The sequence below is a fragment of the Trachemys scripta genome, chromosome 23 (assembly GCF_013100865.1).
Source record: "Trachemys scripta elegans isolate TJP31775 chromosome 23, CAS_Tse_1.0, whole genome shotgun sequence".
Lineage (NCBI taxonomy): Eukaryota > Metazoa > Chordata > Testudines > Emydidae > Trachemys > Trachemys scripta.
In genome coordinates this window covers 14,349,799-14,367,737 of record NC_048320.1, presented here as the reverse complement: position 1 = coordinate 14,367,737, position 17,939 = coordinate 14,349,799, and the positions used below count along the sequence as shown (strand labels likewise).

The 17,939-nt window shown below is 44.2% G+C and overlaps 2 protein-coding genes across 7 annotated transcripts in view; one reads left to right on the top strand and one right to left on the bottom strand.

The window, feature by feature from the left end:
- Positions 1-7,695, top strand: part of DNAJC7 (DnaJ heat shock protein family (Hsp40) member C7) — a 29,236-nt gene extending 21,541 nt beyond the window's left edge. For all 5 annotated transcript variants that reach the window (XM_034756011.1, XM_034756008.1, XM_034756010.1 and 2 more), the window contains 3 exons: positions 242-394; positions 1,009-1,071; positions 1,889-7,695. In XM_034756011.1, coding sequence (XP_034611902.1) covers positions 242-394; positions 1,009-1,071; positions 1,889-1,926 — 254 coding nt within the window. In that variant the 3' untranslated portion in view covers positions 1,927-7,695. The remainder of the gene's footprint in view (positions 1-241; positions 395-1,008; positions 1,072-1,888) is intronic.
- A 1,879-nt stretch (positions 7,696-9,574) lies between these two features.
- Positions 9,575-17,939, bottom strand: part of CNP (2',3'-cyclic nucleotide 3' phosphodiesterase) — an 8,953-nt gene continuing 588 nt past the window's right edge. Inside the window, exons 1-4 of one of the 2 annotated variants that reach the window (XM_034756014.1) lie at positions 17,033-17,189; positions 11,793-12,462; positions 10,975-11,114; positions 9,575-10,227 (exon numbers count right to left, since the gene is read on the bottom strand). In XM_034756014.1, coding sequence (XP_034611905.1) covers positions 9,775-10,227; positions 10,975-11,114; positions 11,793-12,462; positions 17,033-17,161 — 1,392 coding nt within the window. In that variant the 5' untranslated portion in view covers positions 17,162-17,189 and the 3' untranslated portion in view covers positions 9,575-9,774. Of the gene's footprint in view, positions 10,228-10,974; positions 11,115-11,792; positions 12,463-17,032; positions 17,190-17,939 lie in introns of those variants that run through there. The other variant, XM_034756015.1, reaches the window with a different exon arrangement.

The window sequence follows — 17,939 nt, the reverse complement described above, 5'->3', positions numbered from 1 at the left end:
TGCTGTTAGCATGCAGCTCACTGCTTTTGGTTTTTCAGAGAGCAGAAGTTAACAGAAGAGAGAGTTTCAGAGGAAGCACTGTCCCAGCCTTCAGAACCCCGCTCTGGGCTGTACTGTTTGAGTTTCAGCAGGATGACCATGGTGGGACATGAAAGCCGATGGTTTGCTGGAACGTGTAGTGTTTTCCAGCTACGCTTGGCAGCAGTTGAAAGCCACTTTCCTACCTGTCTTTGCCCCTTAGACCGGCACAGTGGGGCGAGTGCAGAAATACAGAAAGAAGAGGAGAAGAAGTTCAAAGAAGTCGGAGAAGCCTTCACCATCCTGTCGGATCCCAAGAAGAAGGCTCGCTACGACAGTGGGCAGGATCTGGACGAGGATGGCATGAACATGGCAGGTAAGTGCTCCCACAAGCATGCGATGCCAGGTCTGCCTTCACTTCTGGAGGGGCTGTTCCTTCCCTGGCTTGTGTTAAACGCCTGCCATGTCCGACGGCACCGTGAACGGATCGTGGTCCTGCTGTGCCGATACTTGGGTGGGAGATGGCCAAGGAACACTTGAGGGCTGCCCTTGGCTGTTGGTGATTCAGCAGATGGCATCCTTCCCTCTGTCAGTACTGACCAGTACCCCAGCCTGTAGCTAGGGGACACTGTTCTGCTGAAGAGATTGTCTTCCATGGATGCTCCCAGCTCCTGGTCCCTGTTGGTTGCATGATGTGTATCCCAGCCATCAGCCTGTTGGCCAGTCGTGTCCAGACCAAGCACTAGCTCTAGCAGTCACTCTTTTTGTCTGTCTCTCTGGTGACGCCGGCAGTCTGCGCACTCTGCCCTAAACCCCTGCAGCGCTGCTCCCTGCTGCTGCGTTTCCGTGGGGGATAAAGCGAGCCGTCTCCACACAGCTTGTGTTGCCATTCTTGAAGGACTTTAGGATCCTTTGTTTAAAAAGCCTCTACAAAGATGTGAAATAACAGCAGCAATGTCTCTAACTGACAACTCTCTTCTCCCTCCGTAGATTTTGATGCTAACAATATCTTCAAGGCTTTCTTTGGTGGGCCAGGTGGCTTCAGTTTTGAAGGTAGGTGACACGTCTTTCCACCAGCATGAGAAATGTGTGTGCTGTTCATATACGTGATGGTCACATTAACGTCCCAGACGTAGGTCAGTGGTCGAAAGGGTTCATGTTTGATTTCACTGCTTGCGTGCGTGGTCTGTGCAGTGCACCAGCAGATGGCTGCTTCTGGGGCCTATGTAGAGAAAAGCTTCCCCCTCGAGGTGTGTGAACACTTGGCACTAATGGTGTTCTGTTGCTGGGAAATAGGCTTGGCTGGGTCACTGGTAAGGAGGGTGTCTGATCAGACATGTTGCATAGCTAGCCTAGCCCGTCCTGTCTCCTGTTAGACGCACACAACTCCCAGGGGCCTTCTGGAGGGCCCGGCCTATTGTCGCTGCATTTGAGTTGGCCAGGGGATGTTGCAAATGCTGTTATGCTCCACACTGACCATCCGTCTCCTGGTGCATGGTCAGCTCCCCATAGATTGCACGCCTCTTGGCACAGGGGTGGCTTGTACAGCGCCGAGCATCTGGTCGGGACTTAACCAGCATTAATACAACCCCCGGGAGAAACTCACGGACCCCTGACCTGGGAAGAGTCTTGTTTGCAAATTACTCTCGCCCTTGCAATCCTTTCTCCAGACCCCTTTAACATATCAGCATTGACCCTGTGCCAGCGTTACTCCGTTCCCCTGTTTGTGTGGCGGAGTTAGACTGCCCGGAGCCCATCCCTTGTGTTTCTGTCCAAGGGCTGCGTGTTTGCCCAGCGCTCCACGGATGTTCACGAGCATTGTTCTGGAGAGAGACTCGCGAGCTCTAATATTTCTCACTTTCTCTTTCAGCTTCTGGGCCAGGAAATTTCTTTTTCCAGTTTGGCTAAAATAAAAACATACAAACCACATACACCCACCTGAAATCCTCGTTTTAACCTTGAATACGGACATAATTAGACTCCTGCCTTCATCATGTCTCATTGTACTTAGAGCAGTTTCATTTTCTCAGTTGGAAACCTCTCTGTTGTGTGCTTTGTGTGAGAAGAGGAAACCAGCGCTGAAGAGAGGGGCGGGGAAGGCTTGTGAATTTTGTTTTACTGTTAACTTTATTAAAAAAAATAAAATGTTTTGAATCTTTTGGTCCCTCCATGCTGGCCCCTGTTTTCAGACTGTTCGGACTTCTTCCAGGGTCTTGTTGCTGGCAACCCAGCTTGTTCATGGCTCCTTTCGGTTGGTTCCAGAGTGCAGGATGGCACCACATCAGGGTTTGTGGAACCCCATTTTTACTTGTAAGTAATTGAATCGTAACCGAGTTTTTCTAACCTCCAAGCAGCTACGTCCTGTTTGCCAGCTGCAGTTTCGTTTGCCATGGCTCTACGAGAATGTACACCCGGGCATTCATGTAAATGACAAATAGGGATCTTTAATGTTTTTTCGTACTGGAGAGAAATCCTCCTTCAGATTTATGGGAGCCGTGGATATGAGAGAACTCCCTATGGGGCAGCTAGAAATAAGCACTCTAAATGCTTCCACTCCAAGACGCCCCATCTTTGTTTAAGGGGATATTCAAATTGGTCTGGGGTGAATTTCTTTGCAGTTCCTCTTTCATAATTAATTCACTCAATCATTTAATTGCAGTGTATGTGATTAAAACATGGCTTTGCTAGGTTGGGATTGGTTTGTTTCTACGGTCTAAAAACACCCTTTATGTTTATGATGTTTTTCCATATTGCAAATCCATAATGCGGGCTGCCTGTTTCCAACTTGTAAAAAATGCACAGCATGTTTGAAGACTGGTTACTATGGGCAACTGTTGGTAACGTTTACAGAAATTGTCTGTTTTTAATGTAACACAACTGTGTGAGTTTTAAATGGCATTCCAAGTATTTTACAGGAACAAAGAAATTCCAAGTTATGGCAGAAACTCTGGGCTGATGGTGCATAACTTGCCTCACTGCCTCTTTGTGCCAGCGTACGTGATCTGTTGATGAGCTAAAGCCAGAGTTGCATGCTGACGCGCTATCCCGAACTCAGAATTGACGTGCTTTTAGAGCATTGCCTGACTTCTCATACTAATACTGCCCTTTGTTGTTTCCTGTGGATTTGGGGTCAGACCCTGATATTGGCTGTGAGGGGAGTACGTCTTTGTAGAACAATTTCTTCTTCCATATAGTAAAGAGCTCATGTGAATAGTCATCTCCGCTGAATGGAGGCTCCATCCAAGTCAAGTACCACCTGGGAAGTAGTTTTGGAGTTTTTCACAGTAGCCTTATATCTGATGGGATTTTCAATGGCCTTTACCATAGATGTGGAGTTGGCGTTTGTAGAAAGTCACTGGATAATTGCTAGATAAATGCTGACCAGCACTGGCCCAAAGGGGCAGAACCGTTTTTGAGGGAGATTTTCTTGTGATTGTGTTAAACTTCAATTGCTGTTTTGTAGAGACAGTTGTTGAAAAGTTGCATTCTGATTGGCAAGAGAACAGATGGGTTGTGCATAAAAGTAAATGTAAGGATGTATGGACCACTTTCTATCCAGCAGATCTGATTGGCTGACACTTTGTGTGTGTGTGTGTGTGTGTGTGTGTGTGTGTGTGTGTAATATTACAGAAAACAAGGTTTACAATGAAATTCTAGCATAAAATAATTGACTTTCAGTTCACATTTCCTTGATATCTTCCCTCCAGTCAAGGGCTAGACCCCTCCTTCAATTCAGTTGGCTGCAGGATTGCCAGATTGCAATGCCAGTCATGTGTCTCTCACAGATGGCATAGAAATGCAGGGTACTGCCACCAACACAGTAAGTCATGCTGCTACTTCTCTCCGAAAGATGACAATCTGCTCTCATGGAGGGCAGATTTAAGGGCTTAATTCCAGTTATTGCAGCCCAATATCAGCAAAGGAAGTTCAAAAACCAGCATTTAGACTGAGCCAGCATTGAGAAATGGTTTAGAAGACTGAGACCCCCACCGCGTTTATTCTTCTCCCCTACACCAGTGTAACTTGATGGACTCAACCTTGGGACTCTGGCGTAAGTGAGAGCAGAATAAGGTGCTAGAATCTTATCAACTCCCGTAGGTTAAATGTCTTGGGGCATAGAAGTTGGTCTGCATTTTGAAACTTTCTCTGGTTCGTCTGCAAATCAAAGTTTACACGACATCACTTCGGTGGGATGTTCGAGATTCACAATTGTAGCATCTTGCATTTTATTCACCCCTGCACCGTTTGGAATCGTCTCCGATTCTATTAGCAGAGTACAGAGACATTTCTTGCATTTTGTTGATGTTCTTTTTTTAGTTAAGTGTTGGCCGACTTCCCTGCTCCCCACTTTTAAAAAAGACAGTTCTTTTGGGGGCAAAGAGGGGACATATACACAGCAGATATTTATAGAAACTGTACATGATTGCATGATTTATTGTAGTTAAATATTAATCTGGTGAGTGCCAAGACTTTTTTTTTAAAAAGCACTATTGTGTGACTAAAAGTGAATGCAAACATCCATTCACTTTGCAGAGTGCATTACAACACTAGTGGAAATTCAGGAATTGTACTGTTATCTCAGGACAGTAGCAAATGAGTATTGTGGCATACGTATGTTAAAACTGCAGCCTCCCTCTTGTGTTAGCACAGTCGTTTAGGCAGGTGGAACTGTTTCTTTCGGACCGTATCTGCCTAGCTGAGTGTGTGGTTTAAAACATTGCATTCACACTTTACAGCTACTGAGCAGGATTGATTTTCTAGATTGTATTTCGTAAGTCGCCAACAGGGAGCCTTGATGCCATTTGTCTGACTGCTACATCTATTCTCTTGTGTCTTCCCTCTGGCTTGTTCGGAGTACAGGATGTAGGAATTTGCCACTGTAAGTAGCAGGTCTCTTAACCTGACAATGTGTTCAAGCTTTCTATAGGTGGTAGAAGACAAAGCTGATGTAGGCGGTAATTCCCATAACAGGCAGAGTGGGAAAATGGATTAATTAGACCTTATTTAGAGCTGTGCTCTTCCTTTTCTGACTCACCTGTGGAATATAGGCTTTATTTTCCATGTGAAGGAGACTGGCACTCAAAGATCCTACTCTTCATGAAACACACGTCTTATTTTTTGAAGTCAGTCTTTACAATGGTAAATTACTAACTGTATTTGTGGCACAACAGGAAGCCCCTGAATCTGTTTTTATTCTGAAAAGTGACTAAAAATGCCACCATGCAGTTCCCTGCGTAGGGAACCTCCGTTATTCCGGAGCAGCCTGGCTTAGTTTTACAAGTAAACAGCGGTTTTTTCCTTAGCCTGGAATCTGGAAGTTGAGTGGCTCTTAAATCACCACTCCACATTCTGCTATTGGAACCTAATTAAGAATCCTCTGGAGCGGGCATGAGCCAAAACAGAACCTTGCTTTCCCACAGCTGCAGGCAGTGACTCCGGTAGGAAAAGGAATAGAGAGTTGTTGTTCCTCTGAAGTCAGCAGATATGACAAAATACACCGAGAACTGAGTTCAGTGAGTGGCATGGTCACTTGTTAGGACACCTGAGATCAAGGACCTTAAGAGACAAGCTACAGAGACGTATCTGCTTTTTAAAAGCCCACACAAATGTACCTACTGGTATAAAGTCAAACTAATCTCGGTTATTCTAAAAAACATTTGTTGAAATAAGAGAACTGTTAAGGATTTTGCTTTCCCCTGTAGTGCTCTTGTGATGTCCCTCCTTGTGACCAAAATATGAAGTTTCTGAGCTGCAGTTGGGTTAGTCTCAGGTAATCCAGCCCAAGTCCAGTCAAAATGAAAGCAGGAGACGCTGCATTTTGTTAAAAATCTGTCCATGTGGTGTTTGGAGATGCTTGTGTGTGGAATGTCTAAGGTCTAAAGGCAGGCTACATTTAGACTGGCAAACCTGGGTATATTCCTCCTTCCCCTTTCTCAGCACTGGCTTTACTTCCAGGAATAACAGGTCTATTGGCAGTAACTCCTGCAAGAGGTGATATTAGTGTTGGGTTCAAATCCTGGTCAGGCACAGACACAACCCGAACGCCAAAAAATGAGTTTTAAAGAACATTAAGGTGCTTCTAGCCCCCTTTCTGTGGGGTCTTTCTTGGCGGTTTTGGCTGCTATGCTGTGTAAGGGGGAGTGCTCTTTATCCGTACACTTGGTGTTTCCATCCGAGGATGGATTTTTATTGGAGCTACAGGCTTTGACTGTTTAATGCAAATTGCATTTGTAAATAATTGCATTAAAGATTTTTGGGGCAACATACATTGGTTCATGAAGTACTTAATTAAGTCCCTAGAGCACTTTGGCGTCCAGCTAGAATGAGGATTGAGAGCCACTTGGCTGTAGGTTCTTTCCAGGGATCAGTGTTTAACCAAACTGGTCTTCAGATAAATGACTGACTGAAGTATTCAGACCACACAGTGGCTTGCTGTCTTGTCAGATTACCTCCTCGCTTCTTTAACACTAACAGTTGGCAATAGATCTGCTTTGAGTAGACTTGTGTTCTTCCAGCTTAAGTTTGTGCCTTGTACCCCACCCCCTGCTCAGAAAAACAAACAAGCTTGTGTGTCACACCACCTTTAGATTCCCCTGGTCTAGTGCTAAAGTCCAGCTCCCTCAGTACTAAAACTGGTTCTGAAAAGCAACAAACCCAACGCTAGTAAGAACTGTGACCCTGCTCGAAATCGCATGTCATTTACATGCAACAGCTGCTCTGTTGGGAGATTTTCACATTACTGCCTATTTCCCAGAATAGAGGAACATACATGTGGGTTGAGATAATAGGTAGGTAACCTTTTGGCTCTAGTTTGCCCCAGCTGTGCACACAGTGGGATACGATCTTCCCTTCTCCTTTGAATAACTTCCCGGTAAAGCCGGGCCCTGGCGCACACAGCTGCCCTGGGTCTGAATGCAGATTATTAGCTGGAGTGCTAAGGTGGCTTGTCGTCTATTCCACAAGTGGCAGACTGTTGTTGGGCTAGAGCTTTGGTTGAATCAGAGATGGCACAAAAATACTGTAGTTTGTCAAGAGCTTGTTGGCTTTCCATCTTTCCCCTTCTGTGGCTGGGCAGGCACTGCGCCAGCCACTCTTAAATTGATATCCCTGCTTTCACGTAATGGCTCGTGCTACACAAGCAAAGTGAAAATGGTAAGAGTGTGAAGCAATGTTTTTGCAGTGCAAAATGGCCACCTGAACACCTTTTGTTGCATGCATAATATCGGCTTTATTGTCAAGAGATGTTAAGGAGTACTAGAGACAAAAGCGGATATGCTGATGTGAAGCCACTCAGAGGACGTTAGCCCCCATGCTGTAGTATTTAATTGAATTTAAGGAATAGATTCTGTATGTTTACCTCAGTGTAAAGATTTAACCTTTCCCTTGAGAGGAAAGGTTATTGCATGAAGCAATCTGTATTCTAGATAGCTTTCCTAACTGCCCAACCCTCTTCAAGGCAGGCTTCACATTGGTATAAACACTGTCCCTCTTTGGGCCCTTTACCTTTCTAGGATGTGAAGGGTAAAAAAATGTGAATATTTGTTGTTTACTTCATTAGGCATAATTCATATGATGTGTTTATATGCAGACTCTCAACCAGACTGAAGCAAAACCATATGCAATTGGTTTATTATAAACTGTATATGATGTACAAACTAATAAACACTTAAATGATGAGCGTGTGACTGTTCTTGACCAGGCAAACAAGCCAGGCTCGCCAGCTAACCCACATTTTAAAGTTGGGCACCCTGTTTTGAGAACTTCCTGTCGGGTTTTCAGCGTACCGACTGGGAGGAAGACTTGTGGGGTACATGCCATTAAGGGAAAGACATGTTCCCCCCCAATGACTATAACGATGGGCCTGCTCTCCCAGGGATTTAGCTGAACACTTAATGGTCTCCTTTTAGTCTGGGCTTCCCCTGTGGAGCACACTGGAGCTTGTGACTGTCTAGGGTTGAATTTTGGCAGAGGCAGACACCTCACAGTTTCTCTGCTGAAGGGAAGGGAAACGGAGTGTGCCTTGCTCAGAAGCAGAGTAAAGTGAACTGTTGTCAGTGTTCTCACTTAGAGCAGTTGGGAGGCGTTTATTGTTTTCACCAATAAACTCACCAAATTGCAGAATCTGATATTCCACCAGGTGAGCCCTAAAGCTTCCCTCAGTTTTGTTTTAGCTGTTCAGAGAGGGGAACCAAAAGAAACTTCCCCCCATGGATTTGGGTTTTGCAAGCTTACTTGGTAAGTGACCTCCTTGCCCACACTGAGCACAGTTAGGGGTGTGGTGTCCTGGCGAGAGATCCTTTACTGTTGTGAACCTTGCATGTGCATGTCAGACACAGTAAACGCTTACATATTAATACTGGATTTATTTCAGTACACTTTACAGTTCATGGGACACTAAGCCATAACATGAGTTTAAACTGCTCGTTCTGACCTGAATTGATTAGTTCAGCCAAATGTTACAGGAGTGTAATGACAGCAAATATCGGATCAATAGGCAAGCAGCATTTGGCTACGTTCACGTGAGCAGAAACAAGTTTCAACTATAATTAAAAAGTAATAACTAAAATGTTTGAACATTAGACAACCAGCTGGAAAATTGAGATTTAAGCAGGTTAAGTTATGCATAAACTACACTGCCACCATTATTTGTTTCCTAAGTAACATGTTAGCTTCATGTACTTCCATGCTAATCTTAACATTCAAAAGAATTAGACTTTGAATCCAAAGTAGGAAACCCTATTTTGCATGAAGTACAATTTACTACTTCAGACATGATTTTAGTTTATATAGGATCAGGAGTTAGAGATGGAAAAGACCTATTAGTTAATCTATTCCATCTCCCTGCCAAGGCTGGATTGTTCCCTACAATATACATACAGTAGTGCTTTGTCCAGTCTACACTTAGATGTCTCATATGATGGTGGCTCCTGTAGAAGACAGAGCAGATCTTGCTGCTAGGAAGTTTTTCCTGATATTTAAATTCTCCTTTTCATGATCTTACCCATAATAGTTCCATTTAATAGAGCTTCAATTTTAAACTGGAAGTAGATCCTTCCCCCACCCACCAATGCACTTTTCACTTCTCTCACTCCCAAGGAAGTCTTCAAACCATTCTGGTAGCACATGAAGTTAGGGTAGCCCTGGGGATGCAATAGTTGGACCCTTCCGAATGAAGATTCTTAGACTCCCCTAAGTACATACCTAATCCTTGTGCTTGTAGACCAAAGCTACTTGGCGCACTTGTTCCCCTCCCACCAAGGCTTAGTGGCTTTAATCATCAGCCTGTGGGGGACTGTACCAACTTAAAACTGGGCTGAACTTTCAGCTTCAACTCAGTTGGCTTCACAGAATGAAAAGTAGCTAAATCAGTTATTATGGTCACATCTTCTAGGGATTGTGGTTCATAGGGAAATTACAAAACACGTAGACTATCTGGAATGATCCTCTGAGGAACAAAACAAGAGAAATGAGACCTCTCTACAAAAATCTATCATTTTAAAAAGTCATTCAGCACTTCAGTTATTTCAAATCTCCTTTTTGGTCTACTTAACTATCAGTTTAGCCACTTAGTTTTCCTTTAGTCAGGTCACCAATTTCCTTCCTGAGGGCCAATTCATTGTCCCAGGAGAGACACTTCATACTAGAGTTTGCAGAAGGGCTACTTTAGTACACACAGAACTTTCTTTTTACAGCTTTATAAAGGTTACCCAAGTTATTGTCTTAAAAACAAAAAACCAGACTGCAGGGCTGGAGCACTTAGATGATAGTGCAGGGATTGAAGGCAGAGCCTCGCTTGTTACTTCCCTGAGTCGGCACTAGCTTTCCCTTGCCATAGTAACCTGAGAAAATAGCTTTCACTTCAATCTTTTTAGAAAGTAGGAGCATCCACATGCCATTGCCAAAGTACTGCAGTTTCCCTCCACCAATTTCCTCAATTTCATCATCTTTGGTCCCTGCCTTTTCCAGCTTGACAAACTCCAGCAAGTCAATTCCAGTCTGGACCGGTTCTATGCCACTGGCGCATCCAAGGGTAATGTGAGCCCGGCTGCCTTTGGGCAGGTTGTCTGTAGGCAGGATCTTGTCGACGTCTCCCGGCCACAGCAGCAGTTCTTGCTCACTCAGTTCCACACGAGCACCAGCTGTTTTTGTTGTGAGGAACAGCGCAGAGATAGTCAGGGTAAAGGCTTTTCCGTAGGAAGCCTTCACAACCTAAGGGGAGAGAAGACCAAACAATCTGAATCCAGAATAGGACTTTAACTGACTCAGTGTGACGTTAACCTTGCCCTGCCAAGCCCCTTCGAAGGTTTACACATCCAGATCTACTACTTTGCCTTTTCAGTTAGATTCTTCACTGATCTCCTTTGAGGAATTTTCACACATTCCACATATGCTACAAAGTGTATCATGAATAACTGCTCTCCTCAACCTTAGGGTCTTTCACTGGCCTTCTCCAGCACTCAATATGGTAATGAAAACATCATCATGGTTACAGGTCACTGTTTTCTCTCTTCCTCCCTCCTCTCCCTTTTGGTCATCTTAATTTATGTATTTTAATTGGAACCTCAGGCTGATCAGATATGGTACAAAAGATGGAAGTGACCATACCTTAACTCATGAGCACTCAAAACCAAGCCATTAGAGAAGAACTCTAGTACTTACAGGAAAAAACCCACAAGAACTTGCAGTTAGTTTGGAGGCAAGATGAAAACTTCCTCAATGCATCTCCCTGTCAATGTTCTTTCTCGGTCCTGAGGAGTAACAGCCTTACTAGTTCTCTACTAAACAGGCTGTCAAGTGAGCCAACTTCACAAGTGCTGTTGTGAAAGGGACAGATGCAGTCGCGCTAAGGTTTTAGAAAGCTGCGTGGCCACAGCAAATCTACCAAGGTAAAAGGTTGGCGTAACATACAACTCGAACACACGTTTTTGAAAAAAAAAACCAAACCAAGACACTAACTTCTTGTTGTGCATATTCATCAGCTCCCATAGCCTTTCCAAAGTCAGTAAATTTTGTAGTACAGTGCAAGACGCTGGGTGGCCTTGTCGCAAAGTAGCTGGTCAGGTCCAATTTTACTTTGGGATCTTCAGCAGGAAGAACTGCAAGTGTAGACAAGCAAAATTACTACTGACAAATTAATGTTCATCTTCCCCTGCAAATACTCATTTAAGAGGTATACTTAAGGTTTAATTTTACTTAGAGCTGAGAGTGCTAGCCAGCAGTAGAAAATGAAGTATTCTTTATCCACACAACTCATGTAGTCCAGCAATGCAAGCTTCCTTGCACTGCTAGCCAGTTTGCCTAGGCCTTGATATTGCAGGGATCACTTTAGGGGCAACATGATGTTTCAGTCCATTTTTATTCAATCCTTGGCCTCTGTCCTCTAACTTACTTCACATAGGCCATCAGAGACAGCAGGTGGGAATGGCTTGGTTATTTCCAGTCTACACTGGATTCAGACCTGTGGGCTGCAGGCTCAAGGTTCTATATCCCCCTGCAAATTCCCTAAACATCAGGTTCCAAAAACTTAAATTTAAGAGGCAGTGGGTTGTGCTTCCCTACATAAAAATGATTTAAAGCTGCTGCTGCTTTTTGGACAACATGCCTTGTTATTCTAATCAGTGTCTTTAAATATAACTTGTGGAGAATTTAGACTGAACTGGACGTGTTACTTTGGAAGCTGAGTGGGCAAGTTTGTTCCCTGTGTTGTCTATTAAGTGGTAACCTTCCCTCTGGTTAGTAGAATAAAAAGCTTGGTAAAATATTTATATACGTACAGTACTTAGACTCCTTTTTGAATACTTTAAGACTTCCGAGCTCATCTAAAAAGGCTTTCCCGGTCTTCCTCAAGTTCTCAGAGCTCTTTTTGCTCAAAAACCATCCATAATACAAAGGTAGGAAATCTTTCTCCAAGCTTGGTTTCATCTTCTTCAAATCTTCCACAGACAGTTTCCACTGATTCTTATCCTTAAGCTGCAAGCAGTCCATCTTCCAAGGTGTTTTGGGTTCAACAAAGAGGACTTTATACTGGTATTTGTCAGCAATATCAAAGAGTTGGTCTAGCCGTTCCCGTTCATGGTGAGTATCATCCACAACAACAACACTGATGTCTCGCTTGCAATAGTCAACTAAATCCTCATCCAACTTTGAATAATCTTCAGGAATGGAGCTTCTTATTGCAGGTGTAATTTTATAGGTATCAGCAGAAATGACCTTGCAGGCATCCTTATACTGGTCTTGAATAGCCTGGGCAAGAGTGGATTTCCCACTGCCAGGCAGGCCTCTTATGATAAAAAGGGTTTTAGACTCTTTGACTGTAGACATGGTAGTGTCGTCATCAAGGAATGGAAACTGCAGATTTTCGGGCCTCTCTTTCGATGACTGAGTAGACATTTTTCTAAATATTTTAGGCAGGAATGTATGGCTCTTCCGGGTAACGCCTCTGTTCTGAAAGTTTAAAAAAAAAAGTGAATTTGTATGATTTTTTTGCTATAACAATCCAAACAGATACCATCTTTCTGACACTAAACAATAGATCACTGTTTGAATTCTTACTAGACAGAAGCAATAGTTTTGCTATTCACATATGCATTAAATGGTCCATTGATCGTTTTAAATGACACTATTATGTCATAAGTCTGTGCCACCATTATCAGCTGCTTCTCAGCTTCCAGTGCTCTGAACAACTAAACACAACTTGGCGCTTAAATGTTTCTGCTGACTCCCCTCCTAATGGGTCAAAGTGAGCCTTTTAAGCTGAATTTAGAAGAAAATTAAAACGTAAAGGTGTAGGCCAGCCTGCCTGCTCGTTTATCTGTGGATTATGCCTTTTACGAGCTAGACGCTCACACCTGTTTCCAAGGTTATACTATTGCAAACCCCATGCTTATACAGATTGTTTACCCTCCTTGAATTCTAACATACCAGACACCAGTTCCTGGGTCAAACTCAGTCTATCTGAAAATAAAAAAGCTGTAAGGTTACCATATTTAAAACTTGTGTTCAAAGACACTGCTCACAGAAACTTAAATATAGCCTGAACAGGAGAAGTGAAAGCTCATGCTACTGTGACAGCTGCTGATGTTGGGAAGATTCAGTTCAAGAACAAAAACTAAAATGCAGAGACTACAGAAAGTTTGATTTGATTTTAAGTCCGATATTTTACGCAGTGGTTCTGAAACTTTTATACTGGTGACCCCTTTCACAGAGCAAGCCTCTGAGTGTAACTCCTCCCCCCCCCCTTATAAATTAAACACTTGTTTTATATTTAACACTATTATAAATGCTGGAGGTGAAAGAGGGTTTGGGGTGGAGGTTGATAGGTCACGACCACCCATGTAATAACCTCACGGCCCCCAGTTTGAGAACCTCTGCTTTACAGATGTTTTTCCAGTTGCATGTAAGAGACCGCTTAGAGAGGTGTCTGCCTGCAGGAGTGTGTACTTACAGCTGCACATCATGCCAGAAAGACCCTTTCCTCTTGGATGCTGTGCAGAAGGGCCCCCCTGGAAATGCCTCTGAGTGAGGTAAGATCTTTGTTGGCAGCTACCTGCTGCAGGGTAGAATAATTTTTTGTGGTGTTGTACGTGTAGCAAAGACATTTAACGTCCCACAATTGGCATTACAGGAGACTGAAGGGAAACCCAAACTAGTGAAATCACTTGGATTCTACAGAAGCAGGTGCTTCTGGAGAAACCTAAGAGGCAAGTGTTGGCATGATTCTGCCGGTCAGCATTTTGCACTGCAAGCAGGATTCACAATGAGATGTGGTTACTCTGGAAAGAAATTAGATTAGGATCTTTCCACCCAGGAGTAATTCAAAATACATCAGAATTAAACACTGGCCTTCATGAAATCGTAAGACGTTTTGGGGTGGGGCTTGGTCCTGCAGTGATGTACTCTCACAAACTCGGCATTAGGACATCACACAAGTTTCTTTGACAATATACTGTGGAATCCCTATAGGGCCACGTAGAAGCTGGAATTTGAAGAAAAAGGTATTTTAAAGGCACAAATATTGTCAATAGTACCAGCAGGGACAAAGATTTTTGTAAATGTTAAATAGCCTTTTAATTTCCTTCTTGGGCATATTCTGGCCACTGAGATCGGTTAACCTGCTCTGGAGCAACAGCTTGGCTTACCAAAGGTGGTTTCACTACAACGAATTAGTAGAAGCAAGTGTGGAGACAAAATGCTAGAGAAGTGAACAGTTTCATCGCTGACGCAAAGCTTGGATCATCTTTTACTATTCAAATATGGCAGAGGGGAAGTGCTTGATTCTGCTCACCAGTACTCATGGGGTAAAGACAGAGTAGGCATGTATGTGGAAACTAACATTTTGCTTGTATCATTCTCTCCATCCTTATGTGGTTCTCTTCGCTTTAAGCAACTTGGGACAAGGGCTGTGTCTTCCTCTATGTCTGAGGAGTGCCTAGCACGTTTGTGGGTGCTACTAAAATATAAATCCCTTTAAAACTGAATTGAATCTTTAAAAAGTAGGATGATGATCTCAAAATGAAGCCCTGTAACTAACTGACCATTGTGTACTATTGGCACATTTGAGGCAGAATGCTTACCAGAGAAAGTAGCTTTTTTATATAAAAAGTGGCCTTGGGCCTTGTTTGGAAGAATGGTACAATCCACCTGGAATTCTCTTGGGAGCTTGGCAGAGCCAATATTCCCTCTTGGTAAGCACATGCTACTTTTTACACGTTACAGAGGTACTTGGGGTCTCATTTCATCTGCCAGGCTCTTTGTCCACATCCAAGTGGTCTGAATGGGAGCTGTAAAACTTGTTTTTACATCTAAATGTTGGGTCAGATTTGAACTTGACAGGGTCCATTTAACCTCAGCAAGTATGCAGGTAATAAGCGAGAGAGATTGAGTGAGAGCTACAACTAAGAGAGCATTTGAGAGTATTTGGACTGTGACTGGTTTGCAGTCCAACTATTTTGATGAAAACAGCTGTTGGTGAACAGCAGTAACTGAAGCATTTTTTTAAGATGCAAACAAAAGAACAATAATAGAAAACACCCTCAGCACCCATTGTTTATCAGCCAGCTTTCAATAATAAGCTCTTTAATGAAACCAGGCCACATACAAAATGGATAGACAATGGTACCACACAAATAAGTCTTAAAGGAGCAGTTGGCCAGTTTCTGATTAAACAATCTATTCAATTCAACACAAGCTATGTCACTTCTCCCCTTCCCCACAATTGTCCCTACAAAGCTCCTATTTATATGGAAACAAGTACTTGGTCTCCCTTCCAGGAAAGAGGATGAATTTTAAGTGGCACTGGTAAGATTTGCAACAGTGTTTTCTCCCTGGGGGGGGGGGGGGGGGGAGAAAAAAGCAGTTAGCAAACAGTTTTCTATTAAACACGACCAGTGAGCGTTTTTTTTCTAGAGTGCACTGGCACTGGGGTTATGTGGAGAACCTCTAAGCACTGGTGGCCCAACAAAGGATTTAGAAAAATGGGTGGCATTAAGATGTCGGTTAAACCTTGCCACTCACATCACCTCACTTGGCATTCTGCCCTCGGTTGGTTTTTTTAAGTAGCTTATGATAGAGACCTTGATTTTTTTTACCATCTGTAATGCATACAATACATCTTGGGAAACTATACAAAGACTAAATTCCAATGCGATCTGTGACAGTGGGTTTGGAGCTATGTTAGAGAGTTTAGTTTCTGTTCTCATTCTTAATCACAATACCCATTTCTGCAGGTGGCAAAAAGTTGCCTGTCTCTTGGTTCAAAGAGTGGTGGTTCCAGGAAATGAGATTTGAACTTTTGTTTATAGTCTCATTGGACAGGTGTCACATGCAGGACACTTGCTCAGGTTTATTTTCCCCAGCACTCCTAACTCTAACTAACGTTTCAAACACTCCACAGTGCAACAGACATTGTCTATGGCACAAACATAGGGGGTAGGATGACCAGATGTCCCGATTTTATAGGGACAGTCCTGATTTTGGGGTCTTTTTCTTATACAGGCTCCTATTACCCCCCACCCCGATTTTCTACACTTGCTGTCTCCCCCTATTCAGGTGACCAGACAACAGGTCAGGTTAGCACAGGCCAGCAATGTGCTTGATGGAGTTCTTAGGGTGCGTTTGTTTAATTGCTGACACCAGCTGCAAGGGGGATTGTAGTGGTTTACATGGCGCCAAGGGAGACTTCCCCTCTCTTGGTCGTCTATTGAAACAGGCCTGCCACAGTGCCCCAGTCTCCTTAAAATACTTCTGAAGAACAAAGTTGTTCCCTTTTCACTATAGTACGCTATACCAAGTATTAGCTATTTAAAGTGTCAGTCAGCACCCTCTAAACATTCCTTGTGCCCTTTTCAAAACGACATGATTCTGACACTGTATAGTAATATCTCTACCCTGCTTGTTTCCTGAACAGGAAACATGAACATTTCCAGAAAGCTCATTTAATGTGTGACAGGCAGCAGCCTTTCCTTGCCTACACCCACAGAGTTTGTATTGAAGGGAGAATACAAGTCCTCTCATCCCTACCTATGGGAACATGCACCTTTAGTACAGAAAGCATCTTGATGAAACAACAGCAGGAAATTGTGTAGGGGGAGAAGGTTCTAAGCTAGACTGGCACTCTCAAACGTCGCTCTCATTCTACAAGTGGCTCTGTCGGAGCAGACCTTTACCTGCCAGCCGAGCCCTGGGCGAGTTCAGCTGCAGGATCAGGGCCAGTAGCTGTTGCAGATTGTCCTGTCCTGTCCCGCCCAGTCACCCCATCCCTCTAACACCACTCCCCAGACACCCCCTAAGCATCTGAAGAGCAACATGAGCATTTGGAAATTCTGCCACCCGTTACACACAGCTACTGCACTGTATTGATTGCAAATTATGGAGTAGATCCTCCTTCAGAGGCTCTTTAAAACTTTCCTCCCCATCACTACCCGCTACTGTGCAATGCATTTCCGCAACATTTACCCCCTCGCTCACACAACACCCAAAAGGTTCACGGGGCCCCAAATAAAAGAGGAGACCTTACGTTGTCAGGGGAGCGCCAGCAGGCTCTCTCTGCCTCCAAGATGAAGGCTGTGACGATCTTAGCGTGACTGTTTAGCATGCAGTTTGGCACTTTACAAAGATAGCGAGCTGCTCGGAGCAGGGGCTGCATTAATCTGGCTTAGACAGTCACTACACAGCTCAGAATTTGTAGAGGCTGCTGACAAAGACAAAGGGAAACGAAACCTACCAGGGACTCTGTATCTTTCACACAGGCGGATGGTTGTATGAGAAATTCAGATGCCCGGGTGGGTTTAATGTTTTTCCTGTGTTTACAGACATAAGTTGTGGTGCTGCCCTCATGGTGGGGGCTGGCCCTAACTCCTGTGTTGTAAAATCTTTCCTGTAGGGGTGAGGGCGCATGGCAAACATTCAGGCTGGACCGTGCAGGGATCTCCCTGAATTTCCACAGCCTGCGAGCCCTGCCTGGGGTCAGCAAAGCTAGGGTGACCAGATGTCCTGACTTTTATAGGAACAATTCCGATATCAGGTCTTTGTCTTATATAGGTGCCTATTGCCCCCCTACCCTGGCCTGATTTTTCACACTTTCTACCTGGTCAAAAACCACCTACCAAAAAGCCCCCGCCCCCCCCAACACACACAACGCCCACTGCATGCAATGGATTTGATTGTCCAGAAACTAGCGCTCCCTGGGGGACTGGCTGAAATCCCCCTGGCTGTTGCTAGGAAGGGGCTGCCCCCCAGCTGGGAGGGTCATGATGGGGGGGGGGGGAAGAAGAGAGAAGTTCACCCCATTGCTACCCCAAGGTGCTACACCAGCCTTGTAGAAGGGCCATAACAACATGCCAGCCCAGGCAAGAAGCCCCCAGCCGGGGGAGGGGGGGCTCTGCTCAGCCCTCCCAGCGGGGGGGGTGTCCCATTCACCAACA